General features: G+C 45.3%; 1 protein-coding gene across 3 annotated transcripts in view; it reads left to right on the forward strand.

Moving 5' to 3' along the window:
• The window catches only part of Ints9 (integrator complex subunit 9), an 82,244-nt gene that overhangs the window by 33,380 nt on the left and 30,271 nt on the right, over positions 1–18,593 (forward strand). For all 3 annotated transcript variants that reach the window (XM_041668526.1, XM_041668536.1, XM_041668544.1), the window contains 4 exons: positions 2,013–2,152; positions 4,588–4,674; positions 16,018–16,138; positions 16,755–16,889. In XM_041668526.1, the coding sequence (XP_041524460.1) occupies positions 2,013–2,152; positions 4,588–4,674; positions 16,018–16,138; positions 16,755–16,889 (483 nt within the window). The remainder of the gene's footprint in view (positions 1–2,012; positions 2,153–4,587; positions 4,675–16,017; positions 16,139–16,754; positions 16,890–18,593) is intronic.

Below are 18,593 nucleotides of genomic sequence, written 5' to 3' on the forward strand. Positions count from 1 at the left end.
TAATTTATTTATTTTGTATAAAGTTTTCTGTCTGCATGCCAGAAGAGGGAACCAGATCTCAGTACAGATGATTGTGAGCCACCATGTGGTTGCTGGGAATTGAACTCAGGACCTCTGGAAGAGCAGCCAGTGCTCTTAACCTCTGAGCCATCCCTCCAGCCTGATTGGTCTATTCTAAAGAGAACAGTCAGGTTCCCTTTTGTGTCCTTCCATGTGAGGAGAGGGGTCTGCTTTTGAGTTTCACTGTCACTTTAACAATCACTCCTATGGTTTTCCTCTGTATTTGTCCCTCTGCTGCTCTGTCTTAATTTCCTTTTTTGAAAGTGGTTCTAGAAGTAGCAGGGAGTAGAACCACCTCCACCATAAGGATGTTGTCTTGCAAGTACAGGGCAGAGTGTGGTGTTAAGGCTAATAGATGTGGGATGTTGCATAGGTTTGTTGTTTCCATGTGCTGTACAGATAGTGTGGCATTACTCCTGAGGAGATGGGGACAAGCCTCTGTTCACCTCAGATAGAGAACCAATAATAAACCAAGGAAAGAAAGCCATCAAAGTGCAACTTGGCAAAACAATGAATTTTACTGCTATTACTTTAAGGAATACGCCTGGGGTTACAGGAAAGAAATGACTCAAAGACAGTTACTTTGCTAAAATCCCACCCCAGCATGGATGATGGCTCACAAAAGATAGAAACCTGGAGTGTACTGCACAACTTATAAGTAGCGGAACAAGTCCAGGAGTGTCTCTTCTAGAGAGCTCAGTTTGTTTAAGCCTCTTTCAGGCAGCTCTGCTAGTCTGAGTGTGTTCTCTGCAGCCCTTCCTGCTTATATATACTTGAGGAAGAGGAAGCTTGGGGAATCAGGTCAGTTTTAGGGCCTTCCTGGAACCTTTGGGTTGTTTACTTCCTGGATTTTAATGAACTCCTCTGCCGGATGGAAGGCTTGACCTCCCTCGACAACACTGCGTCTCATCTGAGATGGAATATTTGTCTTAGAGAAACCGCTGCACAGCACCATGGATGCCATTGTCCTGGCAGTGAGACACTCTTGTCCTTTACACACATGCTGGTGATGCTGGCAGCTTTGTTGTCCCTCTCCCAGAAAATATCCACATCCCAGATGGCTCACTGCTTCTTAGCGTTTGCTCGTGTCATCGGTATCTTTGTTACTTCTCTGAGCAACAGCCCCACAACCCATTCTCCCACCTCACACACTGCGGTGGCCCAGCTGTGCTCATCTTGGGTCTATCACATGCACATGGCTGGGGTTAACTCCTCTCTAACAAAGAGTTGCCAGCGGTGAGCTGCAGGGAATCACTTTTCCCACAGTCCCTGCTTGAGTCCGTCCTGCCCTCCACTAGTGTGCAGAGGCTTGTTGGGTGGGAAGGCAGAGGAGTTCTTGGAAAAGCACACAGGGTGCTACCACGCAGGGTGCTGTCACAGGAGGGGTACATAAAAAGCCCCCTCGGAAGCTGGGCGGTGGTGGTGCACACCTTTAATCCCAGCACTCTGGAGGCAGAGGCAGGCAGATCTCTGTGAGTTCAAGGCCAGCCTGGTCTACAAAGCCAGTTCTAGGACAGATTCCAAAGCTACACAGAGAAACCCTGTCTAGGAAAGAAAGAAAAAAAGAAGCCCCGTTGGAGTTCTAAGAGGTGACCGCCATTCTCTTGTTTTCTCCTCTATGAATACGGTGGTCAAACATTGAAAAGTCAAAAAGTTAAAAAACAATAATGAAAAAATATTGTTGTCTTTCTCTTTGACTATTTGCTAAACTTGCAAGATCAGAGTGATCCTGGTGAGCCAGCCACATTCTCGCAGCTAGCCATCCTACCCCGCTGTCTGCTGTCCGTATCAGGACACATCCGCCGTGAGAGAAGGGTGGTGTTGCGGGAAAGGCCTCATTATTCCAAAGAACCAAAACTCCTACCTTGCACTCTGACAGCATCATTTGTCAGTCGCGTCCTGCTGATCTGTGTGCCGGCACAGACACCCATCACCCCTCCCTCTCTCTTCAGACCGAGCTAATAGACCTGTCTACAGTCGATGTGATTCTCATCTCTAACTATCACTGCATGATGGCGCTGCCATACATCACCGAGCACACGGGATTCACGGGCACAGTGTATGCCACAGAACCCACCATGCAGATCGGCAGGTGAGAGCGGTGTGGCTGCCAAGCTCCTTCAGCGGCCGCTGTTGAGTGGGTTATCAAGAGGGTTTGGATTTCTTGCCCAGGATCAGGGAAGAGTAGGCTGCTCTCCAGACACAAGAATGCTCACTGGAGATCCCTGGAGACCGGTGCCCCGGCAGCCCCAGTCTTTCTTTTAGCATAACTGAGAGGAGTGTTCCTAGGCAACCCCTCTGTAGATGATGCTAGATAGGACAGAGACCTAGGAAGATGCCACAGAGATCCAGAGCAAAGAGCTTCAGAGCAGGGGAACTTGGCATATTTAAATGAAGAAAGAGAAACTGTACTGCTTTGCTTTGAAAATATCCCCTTTTCTTGATTTACTATGGGCTATTAATAGAGGCAGCTTGTAGAAAGCAAGGAAAGAAGAGTAATTAAGCAGTTAAGTTGTCCTTCCTTGGTGACAGAGTGAAATATAGCGCTCTGAGGATTTAAGACTAAGCAGTCCTGCGCCTGGAGAGATAACTCAGCAGTTAGAAGGCTTCCTGCTCCTGGAGAAGACCTAGGCTCAGTTCCCAGCACCCACATCAGTCAGTTTACAACCACCTATGACTTCTGTTCCAGGGGATCTTGCTCCTGGCTCAACGGGCCCCTGCAAGCAGGCATGCATATGTAAGCATGCACACTCATATATATGTGTACACGTTAAGAAAATAAAGAAACTTTTTAGATGATTTATCTGTTCAGTGTTTTGCCTGTGTGTATATCTCTGCACCACTCCTGTGCTTGGTTCCTGTAGAGGTCGGTAGGAGGTATCAGATCCCCTAGAACTGAAGTTTCAGATAGTTGTGAACCGCCGTGTGGGTTCTGGGAACTGAACCTAAGTCCTATACAGAAGCAACAAGTGTCCTAAACCCTTGGGCCATCTCTCCAGCTACGAAAATAAATAAATCTTAAAAAATAAAACTTACAGTCAGGCCGTGGTGTGGGCACACACCTTTAATCCCAGCACAAGCAGAGGCAGGTGGATCTCTAAATTCAAGGCCATCCTGGTCTTCAGAGTGAGTTTCAGGACAGCCAAGGCTACAGAGAAACCCTGTCTCAAAAAAACAAGCAAACGCTGGGCGTTGGTGGTGCACGCCTTTAATCCCAGCACTCGGGAGGCAGAGACAGGCAGATCTGTGTGAATTCGAGGCCAGCCTGGTCTATAAGAGCTAGTTCCAGGACAGACAGGCTCCAAAGCAACACAGAGAGACCCTGTGTAAAAAAAAAAAAAAAAAAAAAAAAACAAGCAAACAAACTAAATTAAAATCTTTATTATAATCTTTAGTCAACCAAAAAGGTCATGCTTCTCTAAGCCTTCACAGTATAGGTGACTGCTGCAAGTTATCATAGAATCAGTTGCTGAGAGAAAAGGAAAAAAACATGTAAGGAAAATTATTACTGGGGTAATAAAAATCCATAATGTATTGCTTTGAAATAACCAAATAAGTTAAAACTTTTAGAATCCAATATTCAGGTTGGAGGAGTGCTATAAGCTGTTAGGTTGTCTTACAGCTGTCCAGCAGGATGAACTAGTGATGAGAAGTGAAACAGTCTGCAATGTGAAAATATCACCTGCAGTGCATACAAAAACAGTGAGGGATTCCAGGGACCAGAGAGGGCCATTATAGGAAAACAAGGCAGCAGTGTAGTGAGAGAAAGAGCTGCGAGTATTAGGCTGTAGGCTGAGAAAGGTGGTGCTTAAGGATGGGTTCTGTGGGGCATCCCAGAGCACTAATGAGCCTGGGGCTCAGAGCTTGCCAGCACTCCCCCTGGAGACAGAAGTAGTTAGGGAAACAGATGAACGCCACACCACCTGTTTGAGTTTCTATTGCCATTAACTTTGTATATTGCTGTTGTCTATGCATTTGTACGGAGAGGCTATTAACCAGTGTGGGTTGGCTGTATTAGAGCATGAACTAGATTCAGATGTTGAAAATGTATTTCTAGGTAAGTGGGAAAGTGAGTATATGGTGGGGGGGAGGGGTCAGTCTCATTCTGTTGCCTAAAACTCATGGCAGTTCTCCTGCCTCAGCATCACAAAGCTGGAATGACAGACATGAGCTGCCATGCTCAGCTCTTATCTCTAGCTTTTTGATTATCTCTGGTTTTCAGTATCCATTCAGCCCAGGGCCCACTGGGTGCGGCACTCCTTGGACTCCCTTGCCTGTATTCGGTGTGCCACCTCGGGATGGCAGAGGTCTGTCCCGCTGCTAATCTTTGGGCAGATTTCAAGCTAACTCTTGAGGTCTCCCTCTAAGTGAAGCACTTCTGATTCCCAAAGCAATCGTCAGCTTCTTGCATCAGTTTGAAGTGTCTCGTGAGACAGGCTAGAGGGAGGTGGGCAAATCCACCTCTCCAGGCTACAGTGTTAGCAGCAAATTGTTCTCCGATATTCTTCATGCTTTGTTTCAACGCAGGCTTCTCATGGAAGAGCTGGTGAATTTCATCGAAAGAGTGCCAAAGGCCCAGTCTGCCTCCTTGTGGAAGAATAAGGATATACAGCGGTGAGAATACCCTCTCTTGTTGGCTACAGAGCTTCACGAGGCTCTTTGGGTCTCATTTTATGCTTCAACACAGACCTTGTTAGGATGAAAGGTGAAAGGGCCTCATTTAATTCACAGAGTCAGACTCCAGCTGGGTGTGGGAGTTTTGGCTGTACATGGCTCTACCATGGAGATTCTGGGTCTCATGATTCAGGTCACTTGGGTCTTACCAGGAATGTCTTAAGAGAGATTCACCACAGTGCTGTTGACACTCAGACAGTAAAAAGCTATGGATGGCAAGATGGCTCCATGGGTGAAGTTGCTTGCCAGCAAGCCTGAAGACCTGAATTTGATCCCCAAGACCTGCATGGTGGGAGGAGAGAACCAAACCTCACAGGTTGGCCTCTGACTTCTACACAGGTCTTGTCACATATACGCCCATGCACAAACATCATACCACAATAAATACTCAAATAGTTTTTAGAGTAAGAAAATAATGTTTGCTACTTGAGGAAGCTGAGGTGGACATTTCTTAGAAGATGTCAAGCAACTGGAGGAAAAGATTTTCTTATATAAAGTCTGGGGGCTGGGGTGATAACTCAGTGGATAAAGTCCCCACATTCATGAGGATCATAGTTGAGAACCCCAAAACACATGTAAAAGTGAGCAGGTCATCCCAGCACTTATGAAGCAGAGACAGGCTCCCTGGAGCAAGCTGGCTAGACTGGGTAGAACTGATAAACTCTGGGTTCAGCAAGAGGTCCAGCCTTAATGAGGATCATAGTTGAGATCCCCAAAACACACCTAAGAGGGAGCAGGTCATCCCAGGGAAGCAGAGACAGGCTGCCTGGAGCAAGCTGGCTAGACTGGATGGAACTGATAAGCTCTGGGTTCAGCCCAAAGGTTCAGCATCAGTAAATAAAGGGAGAGCCATTGAGGAAGATGCTTTGGGTCAGCTTTGGGTCTCCACACATGTGAACACATGCATGTACACCACTCCCACGCGCGCGCACACATATACACCCACACTCCAGTTGTGAAGAGGAGCTCAGCTTTCATGTCATGGGATGGTGAGAAATTCATTGTTGGTGAGTGTGGGTAGAGAGGTGAAGGGGGCAGGTTTAGTGGGGTTATGTAGTCTCTTACCTGTGAGGTTAAGGCTGGCTCCCCATTGAGTATGTGCAGGTCAGGAGTAAAGGCTTGTAAGGAGAATGACATGACCATATTTGTTTTTGAAGAAAGGAACTCTGGAAGCAGCATGGGAGGGAGGCAGTCTGCAGAGATGGACACCAGGAGACCAGCAGGGGGATCATTCCAGAACAGATAACAAAAATCTGAATTAGGGTGGTAGTAGTGAGCATGAAGAAGACTACAGCTTCAGAGAAGCTTCTGAGCTGAGATTTAAAGGGAGCTGCAAGATAATAAACAGAAAGGCGAGTGGAAGCCTAGGGACAAAGGGTGTTTCCCAAAACACAGGTTTGCGGGTGGTGGTGACATGCCTGTAATCCCAGCACTCTGGACTGCAAGCCATGCCAGCCTGGGCTGCATAAACAAATTCCAAGTCTGTCAGAGGTACATGCTAGAAACCATGTAAAGAAAAGACAAAGGAAAGCAAGTGGTAGAATGGAGATGAGCCCTGGGTGTGACTATCCCTAGAGTTTTAGCCAGAGTGAGTGCAAGGACTAAGAGACTAATGTCAGAGGTTATGGAAAGGAGAAGTACCACAGAGGGAGCAAGGGGTGGCTTGACTCCTCGTCCACTTTGACCTCCACCGGCAGTGCAGAGGACACCAGCCAGCTTTGGCTTGGACTGTTCAGCAACCCCTGCTGCTGCCCCCGCCCTCGCCTTCTGCTCTTAGCATGGAAAGCCTGGAGTTCAAATTAGTCTGTGCTTTTTACCATTCCTGATCCTGCCCCCTTTTCCAGTTGCCCTGACCTTTACCCCCAGATCAGTGATAATGGCAGTCACCTTGGCTTCCGAATGTCTTTGATTTTGCCGGTCTTCCTGTGAGAGAGTGTGTGTGTAGCGGGGTTACCCTGTTTTTGTGTTCTAGAGTTTAGGTACAAGTCTCCTCTATCTGTTCCTTGTGTGTGCTGCTTATTTAACCTGTGGCTTGCTTTTTCTGCCAGACAGTGTTCTAAATGCGTTACCAAGGATAACTAATAATTTGGTGAGGTAAGCAGCGGCCTTGTTACAGTTTACAGGAGAGAAGTGCCAAAGACATTCTTAACCTCCCCAAGGTCGTCCCGCCAGTGAAGTGATAGGTCCCGATAATTCGGGCTACAGAGTTCATACTCCCACTCCTCCGCTGAGTCGCTCTTTGAGGGCGTGTCCTGCAGGCCCCCTTGTGTGGTGGAAAGGGAAGCAAGTGTGCTGCACCCTTTCTCCTGTCTTGCTTGGATCTTCTGGATGTCTCCTTGGTTAGTAGGATGGTGTGCGAGTGTCTTCACATCGCCTGGGTGTACCCACAGCCAAACTGTCTTATCTCTGTTTAAATGGCCTCCTTCATCTGGCCACTCCCACACAGTGATACATGGTCATATCCCCTCCTTGTGTTTCATTTAAAGTCTCAGCTCCCTTTCTTCTCAGCCCTTAACTGTGCCACAGTTTGCCTTGAGCACACTGGACCCTATGGGACCCCAGGTCTCAATAACCTCCCTCCTTAAAAATCATAAGATTGTGTTATCTTTCCCTGGAATAGACCGATACGCCTTGCCTCCCTTACTTATTTTTATTTCCTCTTGTTAAGTTTATGTCCTGTGTACTCAGCTGCAAATCGTTTTGGCACATCAGAAGTAGTATTCAAAGGCCGGTGTCCCTGACTTCCCAAACCCTGGACCAAATCTTCAGAGTCTTCATTTGCCTTCTCTGTGACCTTGAGCATAGTCCCTTTTCCCCCCTTGCCACCCATTTATTGTAAAACAACAAGATAACTTGCTCCCCGAGTAGTGTCAATATGTATTAGGAAGAGTGGATGGAGCTGGAAAGAAGGGAGGGTAAGGGTAGGGCCCTGGAGGTTATTCGGGAGATGCTCAGCAAAAAGTGTTAGTTGAAACAGAACCACCAACCGGTGGACAAAAAGTAGAAAAGGAAAAGGCACCTTGGAAGAGGAGTAGAGACACTGCACACTGCTGGAGAAGATGCCTGTGCATTCTGGCCCTGAGTGGGTCTTGTATTTTGGCTTTGGAACACATGATGAGCCTTCGTTATTAATGGCAAAGGGGATAGTTTCATTATGGGAAAGAATATGCTGAAGTGAGGAAGCAAAATCTCCAGCTTTGTTCTTTTTCTATCATGGATAAACTCAGCACAAATATTAGAACTGGCCTGAAAACTGGAGCGCTCTTTGAGGCTGGTGATGACTCATTAAGGAAGGAAAGCACCTTCCCCGCAAGCACGAGTTCCCACCTCAGCACGTTCCTTAAGGCCAGGTACTGTACATCTGTGACCTGGTGCTGGGGGAGGGGTAGACAGAGACAGGCAGACCCCAGCGGCCAGCTAGCCTGCAAGTCTAGCGTAAATAGCAAGCTCCAGGTTCTGTGAGATTTTTGTCCCAAAAATAAGGTAGAAAATAATAGAGGACATTCTATATCAATCTGTGGCTCTCCCTTCCCACTCAAGGAAACACATCTGTGTGTGTGTCTGTCGGGGTGGGGGTACTGTTATAGCCCAGAGAAAAAATTCTTTTTAAAAAAGGAAGCAGAACTTTTTAAAAAGGCTCTTTATTCTTTAATTGGTATCAGACAGCAGAGTCTAGAGTTTCCCCTTGAGTTAGGTACTAGAAGTGCTTTGTTGGTCGGCTGAAGGGTTGGGTGCTGAAGGATGCCTTCTACCTTTAGGTTCCTCTGATACCTAGTGTTCTGAGGGACCAAGGCATGCTGCACTGAGAACTGGGTTTCTATGGCCTAGTTTATTGAATGTTTCCCCCCGGGGATGCAATCCATGACTTTTCTAAAATAGAGGCATGATATAGGGCCTGGACTGGTGTCACACTCTTGATTGAAGCATCTGGGGGCACACTGAGTGTGTCTTGGTTGTTTAGAAATGTGAGCCTCCAAATCTACCCTTCTTTCCTTTCCTTTTTCTTTTTTCTTTTTTTTTTTTTTAAGAAGTTCAAATCTGGCTGCTTTATAAGTGATTTTTTAAAAATCTTTTTTAAGTGTTGGCTTACACATTAAAATAAAATCCTGTGTGATTCAAGCAAATCACTGGGTGTCGGATTTGAAACTTGAGCCCCCTAATTTTACTTCAAACTACACAGGGATTCTCAAAATAGATCTTGGTCAAGTGCCTAGAATTAATGCATGTAAGTAGTTAGAGTTAGTAATAAGGCCATCAAGTAAAGAAAACAATAAATTAAAAATTCTCAAGCTCATTGGTCAAAAAAAAATCTGGCAGATTCTCTTAAATCATTTGGAGTTGGTTTGAATTCACATTTGATTTATTATTAGGATGTATATTCAAAAATCCTATTAGTCTTGCTTTCGACAGTTGTGTGACTTTCTGCCTCAGTTGACATGTCCCTGAGATTTATGCAGAAGATGTTAGCTATCCTTCTTCCTAATTTTGACACTACAGTATACTCTTCCTAAAAAAAAAAGAAATGGAGTTTTGAAGAGAAAACCCACACAATGGAATTTTCTTACATAAGCCTTAAAGATTAGATTTTTAATGAGCAGTTTTAAAGCAAAATGTTCCACCTAAGAAGCTACTCTGGTGTCTGGTATTTTTAATATGAATATTTTATGAGGTTAGATTCCATAGTCATAATTAAGAATAAATTTTTATTAGGCATTACTAGGTGTGATGGTGCACACCTGTAATTCTGGCACCGGGTAGGTAGGGATCAGAGGCAGGAGAAACGTTCAAGGGCAAGCTGGGATACTAGTGAGATTCTGCATTTTAAAAAACATGATAAAAATCATAAGATATTGTCATAATCTCATAAGCGTTAAGGAGTTAAGAACATAAGAGGAAGGTTCGCTGGCTTCCAATGCATATTAAAGGTGTTATTCTTTCGCTCTGACATTCCTCGGCTATTTGCTGAGGAATTTATTGAGCCTAACTATATAATAGGACAAAATTTAGAAAGTATGGGCTTAGCAGTCACACAGAAGGGAGGGAGAATTTAGCTCAGTTTCTTGGTAGCTGAATCAGTTCGTTTCTTCTAAGCTCTATTTTCTCATTTGTAAAATTGAGATGGATGTTAACCACTTTGCAGGGTATCGAGTAGATCAAATGAGTACTGGGTAAGCGTCTTAAAATAGTTCTTACCTACTTGGCGGTGGTGGCGCACACCTTTAATCCCAGCACTGGGGAAGGCAGAGGCAGGTGGATCTCAGTGAGTTGGAGACCAGCCTGGTTGGCAGCATGAGTTCAAGACAGCTAAGGCTGTTACACAGAGACCCCCCCTTGTCTCAAAGGAAGAGAGAGACAGAGACATATGCACACAGAGAAACCAGTCCTTACCCCCTTTAGTAAAACATTTGGTGTTGTAGTTTGCATGAGAAATATCCCCCATAGACTCATGTATTTGTATATTTGCTCCCCAGTTGCTGGTGCTGTTTGAGTGGTTATGGGATGTATAGGCGTTGCAGCATTGCTGGAGGAAGTACATCATTGTGGAACAGACCTTTAGAGGGTGTGATCTTGCAGGCTTTGAGGGTTTCTAGCATCTCCCTACATCCTGTCTAGTCTCTATGCTTCCTGTTTCTGCTGCTGTGCCTCCCCCACCATTACAAACTCTAATCTCTAACCCTCTGGAACCAACCATAAGCCAAAATAAACCTTTTCTTCCTTACGTTTCTTTCAGTTTTACAACAGTGATAAAAAGCGACTAATTATGGCAGCCAGAGCACACCTGCCTTCTAGGCCAAGTTCATCTGAGATGCCACCCTTCCTGTTAAAACCTAAGAAAGCCCACACTTGCCTCTGTTTTAACATTGTCAGCCATGCTTTTTGAGACTTGATGGCCTCTTCTGTAAAATACATAGAATTGAATTATCTCTAAGAACACATACATTACAATTTTAGAAGATATCTATGGGAAGGGCTCCTCAAGGTGGGTCTTCACAGAATGTCTGTACTTTGATGGAGTACAGACTGTTGAGCCTTGTGATCCCAAGTTTTAAGTCAACAAGTTAACCTTTGAGGGACCAATTCATGACACCCAAACTCCAAAGATGTTGATGGGAAAAATACCTTTCTATTATTTCCTACTGAGACTCAGAATTGGTGTGCTTCACCTGTCCATGAGTCTGTCCTGCTCAGCAAGTCCACTTAAAAACCAAAACATAAAGAAGAGTTTGCTTTGTTTTCTTTTAGTGACTGTAGAGTTGAGGCAAAGATCATCTGGACCCCCTCTCGAATAATGTGTACCATGCTTTGCTGACCATAGTAATTGCCTTTGTTTTTTCTAGAGACAATTGGGTCTGAAACAAAAGTTCAGGGATTGTAGTGTTCCCAGTTAATATTGAGACATGTCTGGTTTGAGCTGCACTTTTGAGAAGCTCAGTATAGAGCATCCAGCCTGCCCCCAACCCATCCCTGTGGCACAGATGTCACATGGTCATTACTGAGAGTAGACACAGCTTCTGCTCTTATATTCTGCCCATTTGTTCAACAAACACTCAGAACCCGATCAATGTGTTCATTGTCTGCCTTTAAGTGGTCCCTATGGGCCTAAAGGTCTTAACTCTTTAACAAAAACCCATGATCTTAGGTTACTGGTTGTGCTGGTAAGATGCGGGAAGAGGCAGTAGAACTTTGGCTCAATGTCAGCAGCCCGGGAAAGAAGTTTATTGGGCACTCAAGTGCGATAAGAAAAGAATGAAACGAGAAAGTACTTATGAAAAATTTAGGCTATGAAAATTTGACTTTGATAAATTAGAAAGCCAGAAACAGAACCAGTTCCCTCTGGGTTTCCTTATCCTACTTATCCCAAATCAGCTAATAATCCTAATGGCTTTAAGTGGGTCTCTAAGTGCCCTGCTGTAAGTGTGACCTCACATACACATAGGAGGCTTAGGGAAAGCTCAGTCTGACAAGATGTTAGAAGATAGGTATATATGACAGAGAGACCCAGTGTCAGGGGAAAGTTCCACCAAATTTTAAGACATAGAACCCCTGAATTTGAGCTTACAGCCCAGGGCTAGGACTTTGTAGGCTAGGTTGGTTCAGAATAGCAAGAAACCATTCTGGAACGAGTAATGGGGTAAACAAAAATAACTGGCTTGGTGAAAATCAGCTAGTACACCAAGAAAAAGACAAAAGCTCTAAGTCTTAGCATTAAACCAAAGAATAATGAAGTTTTTTTTAAAAAGCTAACAGTACATTTGACTACCCCTAATTTAAGACTTTTGTGTATTTTGTGTAGCTTACAAAAAAAAAAATCCTAGATCATTTTCGAGAATGTAGTTGTCAAACTTTTATGAAAAGAGAACCTCTATAAACATTTTCAAGTAGAGAAATGACAGGTACTCTGAGATCTATGAGACAGCCGGGTGGTGGTGGCGCATGCCTTTAATCCCAGCACTCGGGAGGCAGAGGTAGGCGGATCTCTGTGAGTTCGAGACCAGCCTGGTCTACAGAGCTAGTTCCAGAACAGGCTCCAAAACCACAGAGAAACCCTGTCTCGAAAAACCAAAAAAAAAAAAAAAAGAGAGAGAGATCTATGAGACATAAACAGTATATAAGGCACTAGAATAAGCTATCCAAAGAATTTAGGCACTGTTGTTTGTGTGTATGTAAATATGCATGCACACATGCATATATTATGTATGTATACACCATATATTACTGTATACAGTTAGTCATGTGTATCTGGGAGTTTTGTACTCAATGAATTCAACCAACTGCTGATGGAAACTATTATTCCCTGAACAGTAAAGCCATTTGCAGTACTTTTATGTTGCACTATGACCATGCACTATGTATGATCAGTAACCTAGAGATGACCTAAAGTAGTAGACCTGTCCAACTTACTAGAACACACTGCTGAGATAAGAAAATTGCTTTATTGGGCCCTGAAGTTCAGGCCTACTGTCAGTTACATGGCAAGACTTACCTCTAATTTTTTAAAGAATCATAAAATATATTGGAGAATTTGCCCATGACTTTATAAATACTGTGCTATTTTGTAGAAGGGAGTTGAGTATCCACAGATTTTGGTATGTGTCAGGGATTCCTGGTACCAATACCCTATGGAGCCTGAGGACAATTTTATATTTCTTAAGAAAATAGATTTGACTATTGGTGGTGGCCCATATCCTAAACCCAGAACTCAGGAGGCAGAGACAGGCAGATCTCTTGAGTTCAAGGGCAGGCTCGTCTACAGAGCTACTTCCAGGATAGCCAGGACTATACAAAGAAACCTTTTCAGGGGTGGGGGAGAGAAGAAAATTAACACCCTCACTGTATGTCACTCTGCTGCTCAGTGTTTGGGGGACAGTAGAGCCTGTGTGTGTTCAGTTCACCAGAAGTACTTCAACCTAGATTGTATAGCCAGCCTCTGACAGATCAATCTTCCAGATTATTCCTCATACTTTTTAGAACAAGAATGTTTGTTCATCAAAGAGATGTTTTTTGATGGTTGTATTAGCAGTCACATTTATCTTTTATGAACACAAAGAGAATGTGAGGTGTTAAGTAGAAATGCCTGGTATGGGGTATAGCTCAGAGGCAGAGCATAATCTACAGTGTGCAAGGGCCTGGGGGACAGAAACAACAGGACAGGGATATCGCTCAAGTAGAAATGTTCTGTGTTAGAGTGTTAAGGGGCTGGAGAGAGAGAGCTCAGTGGTTAAGAGTACCTGCTGCTCTTGCAGAGGACCTGGGTTTGGTACCCAGCATCCACATGGCCGCTCATGACTGCCTGTAACTCCAGTTCCAGGGGATCTGGCTCCCTCTTCTGGTCTTGTTGGTATCACCCACCCACATGATGCACATGCACATGAAATTAAAAATGGAAAAACATTTATTTATTTTGGTTTTTCAAGGCAAGGTTTTTCTGTGTAGCCTGGAACTTGCTTTGTAGATCAGGCTGGCCTTGAACTCAACAGAGATCCACCTGCCTCTGCCTTCTGAGTGCTGGGATTAAAGGCATTCACTACACTGCCTGGCTGAAATAAATCATTTTTTTAAAATAAATCATTTTTAAAGTATATCTCAAAAATGATGGGAATTATAAACTTAAAAGCGTCATCAAAAATTAGTACAAAAGAAAGTAGTAAAGGAAGGATATAGGACGACAAAGAAGTGGGACATACAACAAAAATTAAAGTGGAAGATATAATCCAACTCTCTCAGTAATAAAAGATAAATGTGAATGGACTGGACAGTCCAATTGGACTGCTGAGATTATCATCCTAGGTTCAAAATAATAACTAGCCAGATGGTGGTGAACGCCTTAATCCCAGCATTCGGGAGACAGAAGTAGGCAGATTTCTGAGTTCGAGGCCAGCCAGGTCTACAGAGCAAGTTCCAAGACAATCAGGTGTTAAACAGAGAAACCTTGTCTTTAAAAAAAATCACAATTAAAATGGAAATAGAAACATAATAGGAAAAAATAACAAAATCAAAAGGTTTAAAAGTAAGTGTGGGTATGTGGGTGCCGTGGCGCCTGTGTGGAAGTGTGGGTATGTGGGTGCCGTGGCGCCTGTGTGGAAGTGTGGGTATGTGGATGCCGTGACGCCTGTGTGGAAGTGTGGGTATGTGGGTGCCGTGACGCCTGTGTGGAAGTGTGGGTATGTGGGTGCCGTGACGCCTGTGTGGAAGTGTGGGTATGTGGGTGCCGTGGCGCCTGTGTGGAAGTGTGGGTATGTGGGTGCCGTGACGCCTGTGTGGAAGTGTGGGTATGTGGGTGCCGTGGCGCCTGTGTGGAAGTGTGGGTATGTGGGTGCCGTGGCGCCTGTGTGGAAGTGTGGGTATGTGGGTGCCGTGACGCCTGTGTGGAAGTGTGGGTATGTGGGTGCCGTGGCGCCTGTGTGGAAGTGTGGGTATGTGGGTGCCGTGGCGCCTGTGTGGAAGTGTGGGTATGTGGGTGCCGTGGCGCCTGTGTGGAAGTGTGGGTATGTGGGTGCCGTGGCGCCTGTGTGGAAGTGTGGGTATGTGGGTACCGTGGCGCCTGTGTGGAAGTGTGGGTATGTGGGTGCCGTGGCGCCTGTGTGGAAGTGTGGGTATGTGGGTGCCGTGGCGCCTGTGTGGAAGTGTGGGTATGTGGGTGCCGTGGCGCCTGTGTGGAAGTCGGTCCTCACCTTCCACCTCCTTAAAGCCGGGCCCCTCACTTCTGCCACTACACCGCATACTCTCGGCCAGCTGGCCCATGGCCTGCCGATTCTCCTGTCTCTTTCTCCATGTCACAGAGTCCTGGGATTACAGATGCCCACCACTGCATGCAGAGTTTTACCTAGATTTCAGGGATTGAGCTCGGGTCATGAAGCTTGTTCAGCAAGTACTATTACCCACTGAGCCACTACATACATCCTGGTTTTTTTTTGTTTGTTTGTTTGGGTTTTTTATCAATAAAATTGACAGAAAAAAAAAAGAGAAAAGACTCAAATTATTAGAATAAGAGAGAAGAGACAATAATACTAGCATTATATAAATGATTATTAGAAAAGAACCCATGAGCCAGACGGTGATGGTGCGCGCCTTTAATCCCAGCACTTGGGAGGCAGAGGCAGGCGGATCTCTGTAAGTTCGAGACCAGCCTGGTCTACAAGAGCTAGTTCCAGGACAGGCTCCAAAACCATGGAGAAATGTAGTAATAAAGGCGGCGTGGCTGCGTTCCCAACACCCCAGCCGCCTGCCCGGCTAGCTTATACCCCGAAATAATTACACGGACACTGTATTCTTTTAAACACCGCTTGGCCCATTTCTATCTAACCTCTTCTAGGCTAATTCTCACATATTAATTTAGCCCATTTCTAATCATCTGTGTTGCGCCCCTAAGTGCGCTTACCGGGAAGATTCTAGCCTATGTCCATCCTGGGTCGGAGCTTCTTAGCGTGCTTCTGCCCAGGAGCCAGGAGCATGGCGTCTCTCTCAGTTGTCTGCTCCCGAGAGGAAAGCGGTCGAGTCTCTGAGCTCACTTCCTCTTCCTCCCAGCATTTTGTTCTGTTTACTCCTCCCACCTATCCTCTAACCAATAAAATGGGCCAGGGCAGTGCCTTTATTAGCCAATGACCTTCCTCCATCAGAGAAACCCTGTCTCGAAAAACCAAAAAAAAAAAAAAAAAAAAAAAGAAACATGAGCAGTCCAATGCCAATAAACTGACCCACTTAAGTAAAGTGGTCATATGAGTAGAAATATCTATTAATTGATGGCGTTTTCACCAGGTGATTGACATTGTGGTGTGTTTGCAGGCTGCTGCCTTCTCCTCTCAAGGATGCAGTGGAAGTGTCAACCTGGAGAAGATGCTACACAATGCAGGAGGTGAACTCTGCCCTGAGTAAAATCCAGCTGGTGGGATATTCTCAAAAAATTGTGAGTGTTGAAACCCTGGTGAGGGCCGCCCCTGTTGAGTCCCCGGGGACGTGTGGCTCTCTTTGTCAAGCTGTCCTGTCACCTTTGTGCTGATTCCAGGAAAAAGGGTGTCGGCAGATTTCCTCCACTCTCCTCGCTTTTCGGTGGTACTCGTTTGTCACCCCCATTCCCTGACACCAGTTAGAACGGCCAGTTAGCCATGAGTCTGGAGACCTGTCCCGTCCTGTCACCCGAGAAACCAGACACAGCTTTGCCTGTCTGAGACATAGGCCATAGGAAACAGAAGCAGTTTGCCACGGGTGACTGGAGAGTCGGCCTAGATGATGAGGATTCCTGTTCTGTTGTTGGCCTGCACAGAGCCATTCAGAGCTGAACCTAACCTAAAGTGGACAGGAAAAGTAGCCTTTGACCCTTGGCTCAATGCCTAGGCCCTGTGTCCCTGGTAACAAACAGTGGTGGCAGAGACTACAGGATTGCTTCCATTGTCCACTGCACGGGCTCTGTTACTTCCCTCTTTCTTCAGTTTGCTTTAAAATAAGGACATTTCAGTTGCTCTTTCCTTTGAACTGACTTAGCTTGCTGACAGCTGGCATGTTCTCTGTGTGGTTTCTTCTAGGAGCTTTTTGGTGCTGTTCAGGTGACCCCTCTGAGCTCTGGCTATGCCCTAGGAAGCTCCAACTGGATTATCCAGTCCCATTATGAGAAAGTGTCTTATGTCTCCGGATCCTCCTTGCTTACCACACACCCTCAGGTAAACTAACATTTCGTCATCAGCATGTGCCTGTTTGATTCAAATTCAGAATGTCTCCAGTGTACTGTGAGCAGTTTTACACCTTCATAATCTCTGTTTCTTAGATATTCTGGGGAGTTAGAACTGTTCAGGCCAGGATTGTGCTTTCCTTGGAAGGAATTCTGTTGTCTCAAGGTCACCTCTGGGTTGATGATTCCTGGTCCTCCCAAGACCCTGCCTGGCCTGATGTAGGCCATAGAGATGTTGACTCTTTCAGCACATACTAACTGCGCAGTACTTACTGAAGGCAGGTGTCAGGCACTAATCTCAGTGTCAGGGTTGAGTGACCACCAGGCAAGGTCTCCGCTTGTACATCTTGTCTTCAGTCGATAGTGTCTAAGACCAAGATGAGTAAGGAAATGTGCTGTGTGATTTCAGACTGCGGTAGGAGTCCTGTGAACAGCACAGCAGGTTTATTTCTAGAGGAATGGAGGTAGTCTAGCAGGTTTATTTCAAGAGGAATGGTGGTCCATCTGAAGCCAGGATTGAAGAGCCATGTGAAGCTGTGGGGCAGAGCCTACAGAGATGCTGATGAAGAAGAGTCCCAGAGCAGAGCAGGCAGGGTGTGTGAAGAGCAGAGAAAGTTCCCTGTGACCACGGTGTACATATAGCCAGGAAAGGAGCAAGGCCAACTCACACGGGCCTTTGTAGACCGTGATGAGGTCTGGTTGTTTTGTTTTGTGGTGCAATTGTGGTGTGTATTCTTGTAGTGTGGGTATGTGCATGTGTGTACACATGCATGAGGAAAACGGTCAAGGCCAGGTATCTTTTCTTGATCCATCTCTGCCTTGATTCCTAGAACCAGGCTCTCTCACTGAACTTGGAGCTCACCAATTCTGCTGGACTGGCTAGCCAGTGAGCTTCATGGATCTACCTGTCCCCAACTAGATAGGTTACAGGTATGTGACGTCAGACTCAGCTTTTTAAGTGGGTGCGTGGGATCTGAACTCAGGTCCTCATGCTTATCCTGCAGGCACTTTACCCACTGAGCCACCTCCCAAGCTCCACCCTATTGTATATTTTGTTTCATTGAAACAGGGTCTTACTGTCTAGACTAGGCTGGCTTTCAACTGACGGAAATCCACCTGCCTCTGCCTCCCAAGCGCTGGGATTAAAAGTGTCCCATTGTATTTTAACATGGAGGGGAAGCTATTGTATATTTGGCAGTAAGTTACACATAAACATTGTTATGAATATAATATTTAATCTCCGGGTTTTGTAGAGAACTTTCTGTTTGTTTTTTTTAAGTCCTGGTTCTTTTGTGGTTGTAAAGGAAGAGTGCTCAAGATTAGGTAGTCAGATGCTGAACATACAGATAACTTGTGGGAGTCCCTGTCACATTTTACCTGGAATTGGTTACTTTATGAATGTAACCTTACGATGTTTTTTGTCTGCATAATAAACAGAAGTTGAGGCTTAGACCAGGAGCCCGGGCCCTTCTGCCTCCTTTGTAGTTCTGCCCTCTCCCTGACAGTAGCTTTGGGCGATGCCGCAACCACCTCCTCCTGTCTCAAATGTGCTTTCCCTGTGCTCTGCTCCTCATGTTTTAGAAATATTCGCTGTATTTGTGACAGATAAATGTATGATTTAATCATGATATTTGTATGTGTATGCATACATATACACCTTACAGAATGACTAACTCAATTATCTTACTCCATTTTC

This window comes from Microtus oregoni, unplaced genomic scaffold, assembly GCF_018167655.1.
Source record: "Microtus oregoni isolate MIOR12 unplaced genomic scaffold, Mior012 000001F_ref0000356, whole genome shotgun sequence".
Lineage (NCBI taxonomy): Eukaryota > Metazoa > Chordata > Mammalia > Rodentia > Cricetidae > Microtus > Microtus oregoni.